General features: G+C 41.7%; 2 protein-coding genes and 2 pseudogenes across 7 annotated transcripts in view; 1 reads left to right on the top strand and 3 right to left on the bottom strand.

Annotated features, from left to right (window-relative positions):
- LOC311301404 (uncharacterized protein) overlaps positions 1–17,851 on the bottom strand; it is a 222,389-nt gene that overhangs the window by 148,558 nt on the left and 55,980 nt on the right. The window lies entirely within an intron of this gene.
- LOC311275667 lies at positions 383–1,001 on the bottom strand (annotated as a pseudogene). Its single transcript has one exon. The product of its transcript is annotated as an uncharacterized misc_RNA (transcript).
- Positions 1,028–1,525, bottom strand: LOC311275659 (annotated as a pseudogene). The gene has a single exon. The product of its transcript is annotated as an uncharacterized misc_RNA (transcript).
- Positions 14,345–17,701, top strand: LOC311301531 (uncharacterized protein). The gene is made up of 5 exons (XM_084426738.1): positions 14,345–14,420; positions 14,815–15,129; positions 15,550–15,894; positions 16,765–16,884; positions 17,038–17,701. Exons 1-5 carry the CDS (start codon positions 14,360–14,362, stop codon positions 17,181–17,183), a joined length of 987 nt encoding a protein of 328 aa, XP_084282864.1. The 5' UTR covers positions 14,345–14,359; the 3' UTR covers positions 17,184–17,701.

Below are 17,851 nucleotides of genomic sequence, written 5' to 3'. Positions count from 1 at the left end.
CACTTCTCTCATATTTTATAACTTCTTTTAGCTTTTCATTATGGTTGGGAGAATGAGACCATTTTACCAGGCGCACTGAGACACTTTAAATGATATCGAACATGCATAGTTACTTCTTGTACATACTTAACATTGCATAGGTTTTCAGTGTATTTTAGGTGAGGAGGAGGAGGGGGGGATGAAGGGGAGATAGTGTGTGTGAAGTGTGAGCTGCACTGTGTGCTGCATCTCGGAAGTTCATGTTGCATATGCAGGAGATAGTTCAAGTGTTAATTTTCAGGAGGGCCTTTTGTTTCATCGAGGGGTCGATTAGACATACTGGCACCAGCCTTACAGCTCCCCCATTTGGCACCGTGGGCCACTCACAGGGTTTCCTGCGGTGTCACTTCAGTCGTTGTAAGGTGGGCAGCTTTAAGGGGCTGAGAGTCAAGATAGTGTTGGTGGATGCTTTTACAGATCTGATGAGGTGTCGGAAGTAGCAACATTGGAATAGCGTGAAGGAGAAGATGAGTGCTCTTCCAACCGCATAACCTCGAAGTACTCAGTCCCACCAGGTGTATGCAGTCTGTGCCGATCGGGTAGATGAGCTAGACAGGATCTGTGCAGTCTTTCGTGCCAAGTTTGTCTCCACTTGCGCTTGAGAGAGGTGGTACTCTGCTGAGTACCAACAGAGGAGAGAGGATGATGTTCTGTACCACCAGGTCCATCGTGTCGACCAAAGCTTGTGTTCCGTGTTCATAAAAGGTGTCGTCCCACCATGGGGAAACCTTTGGCATCCTTCCGAGGATGTCGATCTGTCCCATAGAGAAGTCCTCTGTCACTTCCAAGCAAAAGGAGTGATTAGCAGGACAGGTCAGTCCTCCATAGGTGAACAAATTCATCTCACTGATGACGCACCACTGTGTATGAGACACTTGAACAGCATTTGAATGGCCATGCAACGATTCAACATTTATGAGTTTACTATCATTGGAAGAGAAAGGCTGCAATGTGTTACATGTACAGACAAATCTAAAACCTCAATTAAATTATTCAGTACATGTCTCGGGGTCTTGTGAAGACGAAGGTCTAAAATTCCCTGTCTTGTTGCAGTGAACAAATCTTGTGCATATGATCTGCAGGCTAAGTCACGTTCGATGGTACGGGTCTGATTGAACAATGTGTGGCTGACCGTTAGAAGCGCCTGCGCCTCAGAACGAACCGCTTTGATAATGTTATCATTGCTATTGGTGATGTGTTGAAAACCAGTGGCCATCTGATCTGTCAACCATGTGGAGAATTGGGATTGTTTGGTTATTTTATAGGTGTTGGCTACTGAATTAATTGATCCGAACAAGCCGGCTATCCCGCTGAGCAGGACTCATTTTGAGCGAGCAGGTGGAATTTGGACGGCAAGTCTGTCTTTGTAATCAGAAATTAAATCATCGATTCGTGACTCTAGCCATGCATATGACTCATCATTAACATCACAATGTTTTGTATAGGCAGAGAGTATGTTGGAAATGTTGTAAGTCACATATGTCATTACCAAATTTACATCATGTAATAAAGTTTTGTTGATGTTTCCTCTAATCAGTCCACCAGGAGGAATTGAGTGCAATTATGGACACTTTTTGGGTTTAGTGTATCCACAGGATGTCAAATTAAAACAGTACATAACAGTCCATGAACAGTTGTGTGGATTGGTGAAATTGTCTACGCTATGTGAACATTCTCCGACATAATACGTTCCTTCCTTTCGGTTGGTCCACACAAATGTTTTTGGTTTTTGATCGTTAGGTGTGTACGATGTGAGATCGTACATTAACACTGTGAACCTCATGTGTATGTCATTATGTGTTTCTGTATGTGTGCACCTATATGTTGCAGGTTCCAAATTTTTAACAATCTAGCACAATTTTGGGTCTATGCCATTGTTGTTGTTTTCGTGTAGAGTGTACATGTCGCCTATTGTGTCGCCTGAATCTATTTTAAGTTGATACCAGGCAGTGAGGTTGTGTATGAATTTTGGTGCTCGAGTGTATGCTGAAATGTTTTCTGAAGGTGGGTGGGTGCTAGCCTGGGTTTCCCCATGCTGCCTTGTGCGCAGCGCGATTTTATTCACGCTGCTAGGCAGCCTGGATTCCATGGACTAGATTTTCACCTCAGCAAGGGGACCAATCACAGAACGGGGAGGGAGCAGCAAGACGATGACGACGTCTATGCGACACACCGAAGCAGTTTGTTTATATCTATGGATCTAACATGGCAGCAGACGCAAAGTTACCTTTCGATGCAGCCTTAGATAGTGTTCTAAGTAGTTTAGAATGCAAGTTTATTTCGTCTTCTTCCTCGTCGAATTTTCTCGCTCTACATACGTAATCTGGTATAATTGAAACGATTGGCTATGAGCTACGTACAGGCGCATTTGATAGACATTCGTAGCGTCCAATAAACGGCACTGGGCATTCTTAAACCACGCCTCAAATATGAGAAAATGAACATGTGGTTCCCAGACCACGTCTCAATGAGAAAGAGGTCTGACGTTAGCCAGGGTAGGTGGGTGCTACCTGAACTACAGCAAATTTGTGCTGTGCAATTTGGAGCCGGTACTATACCGGGAGGCCATGTAGCTGTCTCTTTGGGTGCGACTGTGATTTTTGGTGTGGACGGCAGTATTTCCACACCCACCTCCCACATTTCAGGTTGTGTGTGAGTGAAGCCCTTTGGCCCAGTCTGATGCACGTAGGCCTGGACACTTTTCTTTCATCCAGCCTCCATGGGATCGCTGCAGTCAACCTGGAAGGCAGGAAGAGAAGACAGTGACAGTTATTTATTTATTCTGTGTACCTTTAAATGATTTTCACTGAGACATGTGATACCATCGCAGTTTCCCTTTTACAGTTGTGGCCACACAGCTGTTGCATACAGCTTTTATCTCATATGGGCCATGCCGTCTGGGTGTGAATGCTCCTTGCTTCACAAAAACACGTATCATTACCATGTCTCCTTCTGAGAATTTCACCTCAGAGTTCGGGTTGAATTGTGCATCATTTGTTAGGTCTGATTGCTGTTGTTTCAGAGCAGCGTGTGCATGTAGCCAGGGCTTGACATTAACTTTTTTGCTCACTAGCCAATGTGGCTAGTGGTTTTCCAAAGTTACTAGCCACACAGCATTTTTACTAGCCACATTTTTGTTGTTGTGAAATTACCTGATAAAAGTTGACTATGGCGTGCTAAAATTTACTTGAACTAGATTTACAACCCTTTTAAATGTAAAACCACTGTACACACCCAAATCAAGACTACATAAATATATAACAATACAGGTCATTATCATTAGCTCTAATAAGGTTGCGTGTAAAGCTCCTTTTTTTAAAATAAAACCATGTATTATGTATTATATGTCGCCACATAGCTCCACCGGCATACGACGTAACTCCAGCAGGGCAGCTAGCTGTCTCTTCGTTTCCGTGTTGTCGGTCACTAGCGTGCAAGCGCAAGGCAACACTGTGTGCATGTAATACTCATTAGGGCTGTCAAAATTGCTCAAATGACGTTAGAATATTCCCTCTAAAAAAAGACACGAACTATTCAAACATCTGGTTGCACATTTTGTCAATGACGCGCATTACGTCAATAACAGGACAAATTAATACAAAGAGACATAACTACTTGTATAGGTAGTTTATTTAAGTTTAAATATATTTGACAATGTATTACCTACACAAAAACAAGTAAATCAACTAATGGCCAAGACCGCAGACCTCACTCTCGCTCGCTCGCACTCGCAGGCACTCTTTCTCTCTCTCACCCTCACCCTGCACACCAAACGCGAATAGAGCGTCTGGCGAGATTGATTTCAATGTTAAGTCAATGTAAAGACGCGTTTACGCGCGTCTGGAGGTCTTGCGGTGCGAATGAGGCGTCACACTCTCTGCACATAACGGTTTAAATGAACAACAACAATAAGCAAATGTTGAGTGCTGATCAAGAGTTTTGTGCAAGCAATTGGTCGCGACTCTTATATAGCAGGCTTCATTCAGTGATTGAAACAAATATTATTAACATTAATTGAAGTTTTACAGTATATAGAGCCGACATTGAACGCTCCGAGCGAGCTGTGCTGTGGTAAACATGGAACTTTTCCTTGACATGAAACGGTAAATAGTCAAACCAGTGCAAGCCTGCAGTGCATGAAACTGCTGTATCTAACCTACCTTATTCATGCAATATCTATTCAGTCAGTACAGTAGCCTACATTTTAGTAATGTTTCTGTTTAACGTTAATGCTTCTTCCTGTTACCTGTCCCTGACCCCTCAGGCAGCGCGCCCACTCGCAAAGCAGACAGCCGCGCCTCTGCTACCGCGGGTGTTTTTCCACAGTCGAATATTAATTTTCACCTTCGAAATTCAGTTTTTTAAAACTATTCGAATATATATTCGAATTTAGAATATTCGTTGACAGCCCTAATACTCATGGGAGTTGTAGTGTCGTAGTGTCACACTTATTTCAGATGCCTTTTGAAAAGACTACAATTATTCAACCCGCCAAAGTGGCTAGTTGGAGTGACTATTTTACCCGCCACGAGCAAAATCCACCCGCATTTGGCGGATTGGCGGGTGTTAATGTCAAGCCCTGCATGTAGCACTTCCAGTCTCTCTCGTAATTGCTTTAACACAGACTATTGAGTTGCAATCACGAGAGGCCCCAGGTCTGCTGGGGTAATTTCTGGGTCGATGGGCAGCTTCATGACTCTTCCAGTCATGAGTTCGAATGGACTAATACCTGTGGCTTTTGAAGGAGTTGCCCGCAGTATTGTTAGAACTGTGGGTAAGGAATCAATCCATTGGTTTTTGTGTTGTGCAACCTGTTTCAAGATGTTTTATGGTTAACACATTCCACCATGCCGGAGCTCTGTGGCCTGTATGAAACGTGTGTCAGGTCAGGAAAACACAGGATCCAGTTGCGAATAATAAAATGGGGTTTATTGTAAACAGCAATATGAATAAACAGGAGAGCTGATGAAAATTCTGGTCGGCAGTAGGTCCTTGGCAGCGCAGGACTGTAGTGGGCTGAACCTCAATTCCTGGACAGATGAGGGTGACTGAAGCGAAGAACGAATCCTCAACAGGCAGAACAATGGCTGACAGAGAGACGCAGGATATCCGTGAGAAACTGGCCAAGGAACTGCACAGAACATGAAGCAGACAGAGTACCAGCAATCAACGATCTGACACTGAACCTGACAAACACAGCACTACATATAGGACTCATAAACGAGGCACACCTGCGACTGATCTGATCGCTCGTCAGCGCAGCTGACGCTGATAGGCAATCAGATCAGAGCAGTACACACAGAATGAACAAGCGAAACGTGACAACGTGGAATCTTTGTTTGATGTTCAGCATCTGGCATATGTTTTTCATCACCTGACCTGTGAAGTGTGTGCCCTGATTGGATTCAGTTTGGATTGGTGCTCCCCAGAGTGGGAGAATTTGGTTCGCTACCACACGTGCCACTGTGTTTTTCATTGTTATTGCAAGTAGGAATCACTTCAACCCATTTGGAAAATTTGTCAATTATCACAAGGCAATAATGATACCCCCCTTTGGCACTGGGTAGTGGGCCTATAAAATCCAATTGGAGTGACTCCCAAGGTCCTTTGGGTGGCTCTGGTCGACATAGTTTTGTAGTCATAGTTTTCAGCCAACTAGCCTCACCTCTGACCGCCTTGACCTCCCCCAAAACTACATTCAGGTGGTCAGACGCAGCTGAGGCTGCGTTTGCCAAACTCAAGAGCCGCTTTGTTTCGGCTCCCATCCTGATTACCCCTGATCCATCACGTCAGTTCGTGGTGGAGGTCGATGCGTTAGAGGTGGGGGTAGGTGCAGTGATATCCCAGCGTTCTCCCACAGACGACAGAGTGCACCCATGCGCGTTTTTGTCCCCTGCCGAACGCAATTATGACTTTGGTAACAGAGAGTTGTTGGCAGTTAAGTTAGCGTTGGAGGAATGGCGCCACTGGTTAGAATGGTCGGGGGTACCTTTTATCGTCTGGACCTACCACAAGAATCTGGAATACATTAAATACATTAAAACCGCCAAAAGATTGAACTCCAGGCAGGCTCGGTGGGCACTTTTTTCCGGACGTTTTGATTTTACTCTCTCGTACCGCCCGGGTTCCAAGAACATCAAACCCGATTCTTTATCACACATTTTTGACCGTTCCGAACGCCTGTCTACTCCCGAGTGCATTTTACCCGAGAATCTATTTGTCTCCACACTTGTATGGGAGGTCGAGTCGAAGGTCAAGACGGCCTTAGAAGGGGTAACGCCCCCGGTCGGTTGCCCACCGAATCATTTATTTGTGCCGGAGGAATTAAGGTCTGACGTTATTCAGTGGGGGCATTGTTCCAACGTGGCTTGTCATCCAGGAGTTAGTCGCACCAAGTTTCTGGTTAAGCAGCGATTCTGGTGGCCACGTATGGCTCATGACGTTCACAATTTTGTGTTGGCTTGCTCAGTTTGCGCCACTGGTAAGACTTCCAATCGACCCCCTGATGGGCTACTTCAACCGCTGCCGGTCCCTTTGAGACCCTGGTCCCACATTTCGCTAGATTTTGTCACCGCCCTCCCACCCTCCCAGGGTAACACGGTAGTTTTGACCGTGGTGGACCGGTTCTCGAAGGCGGCCCATTTCATTCCCTTGCCCAAATTACCCTCAGCCAAGGAGACAGCGTTGACCGTCGTTAATCACGTCTTTCGCTTACATGGCCTCCCGACAGACGTGGTTTCCGACAGAGGACCCCAATTTGTGTCCAAATTCTGGCAAGAGTTTTGTAAGTTATTGGGGGCGACTGTCAGTCTATCCTCAGGGTTTCATCCCCAGAGCAATGGTCAAACTGAGAGAGCCAACCAAGATTTGGAGAGAACGTTGCGATGTCTGGTCTCCAAGAATCCTTCCTCATGGAGCCAACAACTGTCAGTGGTGGAGTACACCCACAATACGTTACCAGTGTCATCTACGGGCCTATCTCCGTTTGAGTGTAGCGTAGGTTACCAGCCACCAATCTTTCCTAGTCTGGAGTCCGAAGTCGCGGTCTCCTCCACTCACGCCTTCGTCCAGAGGTGTCATCGCACTTGGACTAGAGCCCGCGAGACTCTACTCCAAGTGGGAGCGCGCACCAAAGGCCAAAGCCGATCGCCACTGGTCTAGGCCTCCCGTATACGTCGCTGGTCAAAAAGTGTGGCTTTCTACCAAGAACATTCCTCTCCGCTCCGTTTCTAATAAACTTGCTCCAAAATTTATCGGCCCGTTCACTGTCACCAAGATCATTAGTCCGGTGGCAGTCCGCCTCAACCTCCCTCCAGTGTACAGGAGAATTCATCCTGTGTTTCATGTATCCAAAATCAAGCCCGTGTTTTATTCTCGAATTAATCCGCCAGCCCCGGTTCCCCCGCTACCGCGACTCGTAGAAGGGGAACCATCATATTTGGTAAATCGTATTCTGGACACAAGGCGGAGGGGACGCGGAGTCCAGTACTTGGTGGACTGGGAAGGTTACGGTCCGGAGGAGAGAAGTTGGGTACCTGCCAGAGACATCCTGGATCACTCCCTTATTGATGATTACAATCAACAGGTAAGGGAGTCTAGGGACGCCAGGAGGCGTTCCTAGGAGGGGGGGTACTGTCACGGTTCATAAATTAATTGTTTCCTTCTCGTCTCATGTAACTGTTGTTTTGTGTGTGTGGGTGTGTGTGAGTGGGCGTTACCGCTTTATTCCGGCAGATCAGCGATCCAGCTGATCTCATTCATCATCACCAGCTGCAGCTCATTCACACACCTATAAAACCTCACCGCATTCTCCTCTCTTTGTCAGATCGTTGTTTATGTCTCTCGTGTGTGATCCCGTTCCTGTTGGCATTCCTGTTCGTGTTCCCGTTCCTGTTTCTCGTTCACTCTGGATTACGTCTTCACCTGGATCATCACTTCTGCACCACTTCACTTCACGGACATCTTCGCTGACCATCCAGTCCCTGTGTCACCAGTTGCTTCTCACCATCGGACAATTCTCATCACTTTCAATAAATTCTGAGTTTTACTTGCATCTTTGCTTCTGTCTCTTTGTAAGCATGACATGTGGAGTTTGGACTCCAGTCTGCTGGGAATGATAGTATTGAATGCCGAGCTAAAATCCAGAAATAGCATTCTCGCATATGAGCCTGGTTGTGCCAGATGTGTTAACACGGTGTGGAGAGCTGTGTTGATGGCATCTCCAGTTGACCTATTGGCTCTATATGCGAACTGGTGCTGGTCCAAACTGAGAGGAGGAGAACACTTAATTTGCTTTAACACCAACCTTTCAAATCACTAGTAAGATACAGACAGCATGTGGACATTCTTGCAGGACCTGTTGGTAGTCGACGATGATTAATTGAAATACAATAAGCACCGAAAACACACTGAATCACGACCGCTCCAACTGAACACCAACCTACTCCGCACTGAGCGAATGCAGAGCCGACGAACGACTCCCTCTGGTGACGTCATATGACGCGATGGTGAAAAAAAAGCGTTTTTTCAACACGGTCAAGGAAACTGTCACGTTTTCTATTAAATTTGAGCCCTTATGTCTTGCAAAACAATTTTTAATCCTGCATTTACTTTTCATATGGTATTTTCATACAAGGTTATATTAATTTTGAAAAAAGAAAAAAAACCTGCATTATGCCCTTTAATTAATTAACAAGTAAAATCGACCTTGACATGACCTTGAAAAAAAAACCTACAAGACAATACAGCATTTACTGTAGGTGTACTTAGTGAACAAAATTTACTAATGGCTTAATTTAAGAAATTTTCTATTGCGCTTCTGATTTGGCTGTGAGATTCGCTGATTTTGGGTGCGCAAGATATGATGGATTCTGATCCGTATAAAGAGTCTAACCATGTATCTTCACGCCAAAATGACGGCCGCGCTACCGAAGCGCCACCTAGTGGCTGTTTCCAAAAAAGCATCAAAGTTTCGCCTCTTGTTCTTCTATACTCTTTGGTTTTACATGCATTTTGTGTTTCACATAGGCTGTGTGTGAATAGGCTATGACCTTCAGATGCTCCTGTCAGTCACAGTCATGATCACTGAGGCTTCATCAAGATCCTGAATGAGTTTTCTATCTGAGAGTGTGCCCTCACCAGGTTTGCATTTCTGAATCCCCCTTTTCTTCATACTGAGAGGACGAGTAACCCCCCCCCCCCCCCCCCCACACACACACACACACACACACATACACACACACACATATATGAAGTTTTATGTAACAAAGTTCGGGAGGAGCATGTTCAGGTAATCATCCAATCAGCACAAGAAGAAGCCAGTATAAATAAAGCCTTCCCTTACCTCCTGTCTCATGACTAATTTCTCAGCATCCCACCACCACCCCATCACCTCACTTCGGCTGGGTCTGCTCATAGATACCTATAATCTATAAATTCATAGGGGGGAGTACTCTGGGGTTGGGCCGAATTCCAAGCTTGGAGGCCTCCCCCCGGACAGCAAGCCAAATATGCATTATAATATTACATCAGATTTCATTAACATGTGAACTCGTGAAATATATATGACTGAGGGTCACTGTGGTTCTCCTGAACAGAAGAGCAGAAGATTGAAAGAGTCTCAGAGGTCTGCTGTTGTGTTTGTTCAACTCAATTCAAATTTGCTTTATTGGCATGACTGTAAATACAATATTGCTGAAGAAGAACAAGAAAATTAAAACAATTTAAATTTAAATAAACAGTGTAACAAATTAGAACATGTGTGAACATTTGATACCACAGTGCTTTAACATATATACTGAGGGTCACTGTGGTTCTCTGTCTCCATCTGCTGGTTACACGTGTTACTACAGCCTCTCTGTGTGTGTGTGTGTGTGTGTGTGTTCAGGTGTATGTTTGTTCTGCCATAGGATAAAGTATAATAATAATAATAATAATAGAGTAAATGGAGTCTCACTCCGCAGCGTATCCTGTATTGTCCGCAGGCGTTGCAGAGCAGCTTTCCCTCAGCATCCCGTCTCCAGCAAGGCGTGGTGCTCGTCTGACAGTTCTAACAGGACAAATCATCTCTCTATTACAAAAAAAAATAATAATCATGCAATAACAAGTCATGTAAAATACACATTTTTTGGCTGCAATTTAAAAACATACTACAATAATAAAAAAAGAAAAAAAAGAAAAACCTGCTGCAAACAATGAAACATAAAAAAAGAAAACATCATGAATACATTGCAATAATAGAAAATAGTGCAAAATAAAAATAGAGTACAAAAAGTAATGAAAAATAAACAATAAAATTGCTACAATTAAAAACAAACACTGCAATAGCAAAACATAATGCAAAATATGAAATAAATTTGCTGCAAACACTGGGACATTAAAACAATGAAAACATCACAAACGCATTGCAATAATAAATAACACTGAAAAATAAAATAAAACTGCAAAAAAGTATGCAAAATAAACAATGCAAAAATAAAAATAAAACTGCTGCAAACACAGAAATATTATAAAATAGTTCAAAATGAACACTGAAATACTAAAAATCATGCAAAAAAAAGAAACGCTGAAATAACAAAATTAAAACTTGCTGAAAACACTGCAATAAAAATAGTGCAAAATAAAAACTGAAATAAAACATTACATAAAAGAATAAACTTGCTGCAACTGAAACACTGAAATAAAATTAAAACATGCTGAAACCATTGCAATAATAAAAACATTTAGCAAAATAATAAAAAAAATACTGCAAACATAAATATCTAATAATTTATTATATGAATATTTATTTAATCTGTGTTGCACGTACAAGTTCTTATCCATAATTAAAATATCCATGGCTTTACCTCGTATTCCTCTGATAAACGTTCATGCGACTAACAAACCCTGATTAACCAAATTAAGACGATACAGAAAGTGATATATATATATATATATATATATATATACAATTTTATGCACATGTTGATTTTAATGTCCTCCCCATTTTATGCAAGATGAAGAGAAATATGCAGAGAAAGGCAGAATATTGGGTGCAAGTTTTACAAAATGAGAGGAAGGTGTTATTAGAAAAAGCTTTATCTTCAATAGCAAGCTATATTAATATATGAATTCCTTTAAACATGATTACATGCTGCCAGTATTGTTGTAAGCAGTTTAAAGGCCTCTTCACACCAAGGATGAGTTTTCAGGCTGATGAACAATAAAAAACATTGACAGCCAATCAGGATCAATCCGACTTTATTTTCTCTCTTCTGATGCATTGACATTCAGATGGAAATGCTGAAGTCAAAAGAGTGTGTACGATACCTGAATTTCTGTACGGGACTGTGACACAGTTTTGAGCAGGTCGAGTCTCTCTCTCTCTCAGCTGAGCCCATCATCTTCTCCGGGGCCAAGGCTTCGAGAACCGATGAATCTGGTGAACTAAAAGGCATCTTAGCTTATACTTATAGCAGATCTACACCAGCAACACAGCAGCATTCATGTACATATTCATTATATGTTTACAATGATTTACATATTAATCACTATAAAAATCACAATACCATTTACCAATAACCCATTAATACACTCATCCCAGCAAACCTTTAGCAGCAAAAATAGAGTAATGGTAAGTTCAGTTCACTTCTGATCATTTTAAAAGAATCACTCAAATCGGACATAAATCACACAATCTTCAGCACCATTATTCCAGTCTTCAGTGTCACATGATCCTTAAGAAACCATTTTAATATGATGATCTGATGCTCAAGAAAAGGTTTGATGCTTAATGTTCTTGCGGAAACTGTCACATTTCAGTATTCTTTTATGAAATGGGAAATTCAAAAGAACCGCATATTTGAAATGCAAATCTTTTGTAACAGTGTTATATTTCAATTTTAACATGTCTTTACTGTACCCCAATTTACCCACTATATTGGCTCATAGCAGGGATTTCCAAAATATTTAATTTAACTTCATTTCATTTACACCACATCAACTTCACATATACTTTCTGTTGTTGGTTAATGGTCACATTACATACAGGTAAACAAACAAAATGTTTAAAATGTAAATAATTACTTTACTGAAGAAGGTTTTGGCACATCCACCTGTTGACTTCATCAGTGCACTGGCACAGGGAGTCAATGGGGCTGTAATCGTTAGGCGATAGGGCTAAGTAGATCTGTGTGTCGTCTGCAGAGCTGTGGTAAGAGATCTGGTTCTTTCTCATTATTTCCCTGCTGGTGTGCGGCCGCTGCCCGCTGGTCAAACTGTGCAGCCTCTGCTCAACACGGACGGCGGGCCGCAGATCCTCTTATTTCAGGAGAAACACAGGCTAATCAGAAAGCACTCACGAAGGGCAGGTCCAACCATGTCTAGGGTTTTCACAAATATAGGGGGATCAGTGAGCGGCCCCTCCTCAAATGGCGTAGCCCGTCGGCCTAGGACGTAAAGCCATCGAACACCTCTTTTTTCCCCGTCACGTTTTGGAAGTCTAACGTTAACAGACAGTGTGTGAGTGAGTCTAAATGATGGAAAGGCAAAAAAGAAAAGGGAAAGGTGGCGCTGAGAAGGTCAGACTCAGAAGGAAAAAGATTATGGATGAGCGAAATGCTCCAAAATAACGGACATGTTCCGGGCATCACCGAGCAAAGAGACTACAGGGGAAATAAGCTAAAGCTCCTAATGTCTCCGCTAGGCACAGATGGGAATTAGCACCAGCTGCCAGCCAGCCAAAAGCTTGTGAAATTTGAAAGTAGCTCAGTGTAAATATGAGACAAATTAATGGTTTATTATTGAGTGGCTCTTGAATTTGTCCTTCAGTGGTTGCCAGATGTTCCTAGTTTTAAAACGAGTAACTTGCCTTGGCTGCTGCTATGTTAAGTGTATAAGGATTATGACGCTAACACTAGCAGAAGCTAATGCGTGTTCGAGCAAGGTGACCGTGAAAATAGACCCTTTCAACAGGGTGATGATGACGTGTTTTAACGTCATCATCAGCATCGTAAATCCTGCAAAGTTTTTTATATCATTTTTAAAAATATGTATTTACATTTATAACACAAAAAACGAGTTAATGCTGCTTTGAGGGTGTTTCTAATACAGCGGCTGTGGGAGTGATGACAAATTGACATATTTCTCTCTTCTGACTGCCGTTATCAATCTCTGGCTATTTTCTATCAATCTCTCTCTATTAAATATTAGGTACATTAGATGAATGTTCATTTCTCAAGAAAAAAAAAAAAAACAATTCACCTAATGCTGTGAACACACTAAGCTGGTATTAGTCTATTATTAAAGGTTAAAAATATCAACTCAAATATAATTAGAATGTGTTTTTATTATAATAATGTTCTAATATTTTAATGATATATGTAAAAAAATATATAATAAAAAAATATATAATATAGTGCACATATTTAGCAAAATACTCCTCTAGCTAATTTGTCTACTAGCGTGCTATGGTCATTAATGTTCCTGAGGTAAATGTAACGTCTGTAGGTTATAGTGTTCTCCAGCTGTTATTGAGCTCTTCCGCGGGTGAAAAACACTGACTGATGGATATTATGTATGAGGGATATACATTTCGGTAAGTTGTACTGTATCTTTCAACACACCTATTGTTCATTCGTGTTTATTTGCTATTAACTAGTAGAAGAGTAAGAGATGATCGGTTCAGGCGATACAGCGATCTGTCACGTCACATTTACAAGCGCCAAAACCGTATTTATTGTTGAATTTCGTGATAAAATGGCCAGAATCTGAGAGCTGAGAGTGTGTTTCATATCAATAGTAACCTTGTCTGTCGGTGTCAGTCCTCTTTGCTTCATGATTTTCCTCTGCGTGAGAAACTGGATGTGTGTCGTGAGAGCGAGTGAAAAGTGTCGATTGCCTGATTCTCAGCATTGGCAGCCCTGCATGAAGTCAAATTAATCTCCATAACACACCACTGAGGATTTGTTCTGCATGATATCAGCATTGACCACCAGGTGTCGCTGTGTGCATTCCAAACCTGGAGAAATCAACCACTTTTACACACATCAGGCTGGAAAGCTTTAAAGCTTCATGAAGCTTCATCTCACCATCACTACCTTCAGGTTCACTCAGCTCAACAGTTATACGCTATATTAGCAATAATGATTATTTTGGGAGACATGGATGAGCTTTGATTGGTGGTTCCCATCATGCACTGCAACATTAGGCTTTATGTTTATTTCCCCAGTGATGGTTGGTTGCTCAGATGAGAGGAAGTTAATAACCACAGGAGGAGCTGATGATGTTTAAAGGAGGAGCTGTAACTATATATAATGAAGAGGAAGACTGACAGAAACAGGAAATGGCTGATAAGTGTGATCTGTGTCTGCTGGGACTGATCATTCTCTCTTCACTTCTCACAGGTAAAGAAATCTGTATTTTCTCTAAAGACATTTAGTGGAATTAGTCTGGAAAGAGTTCATTTGAACATGCTCAGTTTATTCTTGCACACATTCACGTTGTGATCTCAGAGTTGTGTATTGATACACACAGATCATACTGTATTATTCCTGATACTGGACATAGTGTCACTCAAACATCTGATGATGAAGAATTATCTTCATATTAAGAGTGTGTCAGTGATTTGAACAGCTCTCTGATAAAGACTAATAGTTTATTCTGGAGAGTGTGTTGTTTGCTTTAAGTCAGGAAAAATACTATGATTTAAAACTTGTTTTAAAAAAAAATTTAAAACGTGTTTTATGTTTCATTTATTAATATATATCATAATGATCACTGAGATATACTGTGTTTCAGGAGCCAGTGGAGAGAATGTGTACATCAGTTCTGGTGAAAATGTCTCTCTGTCCTGTAATAAAGCTCTTTCTGACTGCAAATCAACTACATGGACCCACTATTACAGCTTCAGGGATTCAGCAGCAGTTGAACTGATTACTGGAGGGATAAAGAATAAAGACTCAGAGAGACATGAGAGACTGAGTCTGGAGTCTGACTGCTCTCTGAACATCAAGAACGTCACAGGAGAAGATTTTGGATCATACAGCTGCAGACAATATGTGAATGGCAGACAACAAGGACCTGCTGCTGATGTTTATCTGTATGTTCTTCATGGTAAGTTCATGATTATGTGGTCAATTTAAAAAGGGCAGATTCTCCCTTTAAACTCAGATGATGATTCTCCATGCTGGTGGAACACTCTCCCCGGCCTCATCCGGAATGCAGAATCCCTGACAACATTAAAAAAACAGCTGAAAACTCATCTCTTCCGTAAGCACTTAACTTCATAAAAAAAAAACAAAAAAAACTTTCCCTTTAAAACCTCACTTATCGTGCTTATGCTACTCTGAATAATGCCTGAACTTCGTATTTTGAGCACTTCTTGCGTTGTTGTTGTTTTTTGCCTCTTCATGATGACTCGCTTAATTTAGTCCTAATTTGTAAGTCGCTTTGGATAAAAGCGTCTGCTAAATGACTAAATGTAAATGTAAATGTAAATGATTGAATAGTCTGTGATTTGTGTCTTGTGTTCAGTTTCAGTGTCTTCATCATCATCTTCATCATCATCATCTTCATCCTCACAGACTGAGATCAGTCCAGGCCGCTCTGTGACTCTCTCCTGTCAGTTGTATTCATATTATAGACTCTCCTGTGATGATTGGGTCAGTTGGGGAGTTGAGCTGTTGTGGGTGAATCAGGCTGGTGTTGATCTGAAGACAGACTCCAGATATCAGATATTATACTCATCAGATCCAGATCAATGTATCCTCACTCTGACTACAACACTCCTGAATGAAGATGACAACAGAGAGTGGAGATGTCAGGTTACTTACAGAAAGAAACTGGAGACCTCAGTCAGATACACTGTCAAGTATTCAGGTGAGAAAACACTCTTTTCTGACAGATTTGTGAAAACTTCCACAGATTGGCTCTACTCTTTCTGATGGCTTCATACGTTCTGGAGTTGTAAAATATTAGTGGTCAAAGTCATAAACTGCATAACAATCCTTATAATCCCCAATATTGGCCTCCTACATGGGTCATACATGATATATTGCATAAATCAGACGAGTGTATTAAAGCCTAGTATGACCCATGTAGGAGGTCGGCTTTAGGAATTATAAGGCTTATGTCCTTCATTCAAGCTGAAGGTTTATTTGCAGAAGCTCAACTGTGTTTCACTCTCATATAAACCAGGAATAAATTATACAGTAACACAGTAATACAGTAATACAGTACAGTCTCTTCTCAACTACTGCCACTGTAAACTGTGATGATTGAACACAAACTGCATGTCATGATCGATATGAACATATGATGTTGCGGAGACAAGTACCGCATCGTCGGTTCGAGGACAGGTCCGGGGTTGAGGGCGAAGCAGAGGAGGTCGTTCAAGAGTGCGGGCAGGGTCCGAGGAAGTAGTTTTTGCCTTGTTTGCCTTCGCTGACTGCATATGCAGGTGCTTTGAGCTGAATATTTCCGGGAACGGTGACATGTGATGAGTGCACGCAGTGGGGCTCGGGCACGAGACATGAAGGCATCTGATTGGTTCTTTACATTCGCACCGAATGGCAGTGATTGGTCAGAGTTTTTACTGTCCTGCAGCTGCTACAGAGGTCTGATTGTTTTCATTCCTTTTTCTAAACACATAATGTATTGACTACTCTCAGGATGGAAGGACCATTTCACCCAGTATAAAAAAAAGTGTTTCTGAACAGGATTACCTACCCTACCTTTAATGTCCTACAGGTGATGCGTCTGAACATTCATCTTCTGCAGCTCCAGTCGCTTCAGCAACACTGATTCCAGTCAGAAGCTCAAACTCTGAGAAGACATCAAGCCGAACTACAGCAGCAGCTCCTACACAAGGTTCATGATCACATGATCACTGTATAAATAGATTTATCTTTTTAATAAACGAGGATTAAATTAACAGTAACACCTCTCTCACTGTAAACTGTGATGATGAACACAAACTGCAGGTCATGATCGATATGAACATATGATGTTAATGTCCTACAGGTGATGCGTCTGAACATTCATCTTCTGCAGCTCCAGTCGCTTCACCAACACTGACTCCAGTCAGAAGCTCAAACTCTGAGAAGACATCAAGCCGAACTACAGCAGCAGATCCTACCATGGAATATCTATGTATTGGCGCCATCTAAAACATATAACGCTTCATGTATGAAAACATTCAAATGCACAAATATTGATGAATCAATATTTCAATATAAAAAAAAACTGTTACTGCGTTAGATTGAACTGGAAAGGCTCATTGTACTTGCATATTGTTGTCCTATTGTTAGTTTAACTGCTTCTGTTGTTCTCATTTGTAAGTCACTTTGGATAAAAGCATCTGTAATGTATGTAGATGTAATCCATAAAGTTTAGAAAGTTTTTTGTGTGCAAATAACAGACAAGATTTATTTTCATATATGGTTTTTATGGATATATTTTCCTACAGTGTTGAAAGTCATTCTCTTGCGCTTCATATGTAAACTGCTTTAAATATAATATTAATACAGTAATGGACAGACTCAGACTGTATAATCTCTCTCTGTTCTGTGTGATGGAGCTGATTTGAGGATTCTTGGATCTTGTCTGTTCATTCCTGTTTTTAGCATCTTTTTTCATTTTGAATGATTGCTATAATTGTCTTAATAAACCTCTGCAGTTGTGTTTAATAAGTCTCCTTTCCTGAGATGTTTGCTAGGAATATGTTAATTCCCCTTCATGAGCTGGTAATGTATCTGTAAGTCCACTGAAGCGAGTTGTAGTTGAGAAGCCGCTTCAATAACCGAGAGCTAGATATTGGGTCTTAAACACCTCACGA

The sequence above is a fragment of the Rutilus rutilus genome (assembly GCF_951802725.1).
Source record: "Rutilus rutilus genome assembly, chromosome: 1".
Taxonomy (NCBI): Eukaryota; Metazoa; Chordata; class Actinopteri; order Cypriniformes; family Leuciscidae; genus Rutilus; species Rutilus rutilus.
Note: the sequence above shows the minus strand (reverse complement) of the source record. Positions and strands in the feature narration are given on the sequence as shown.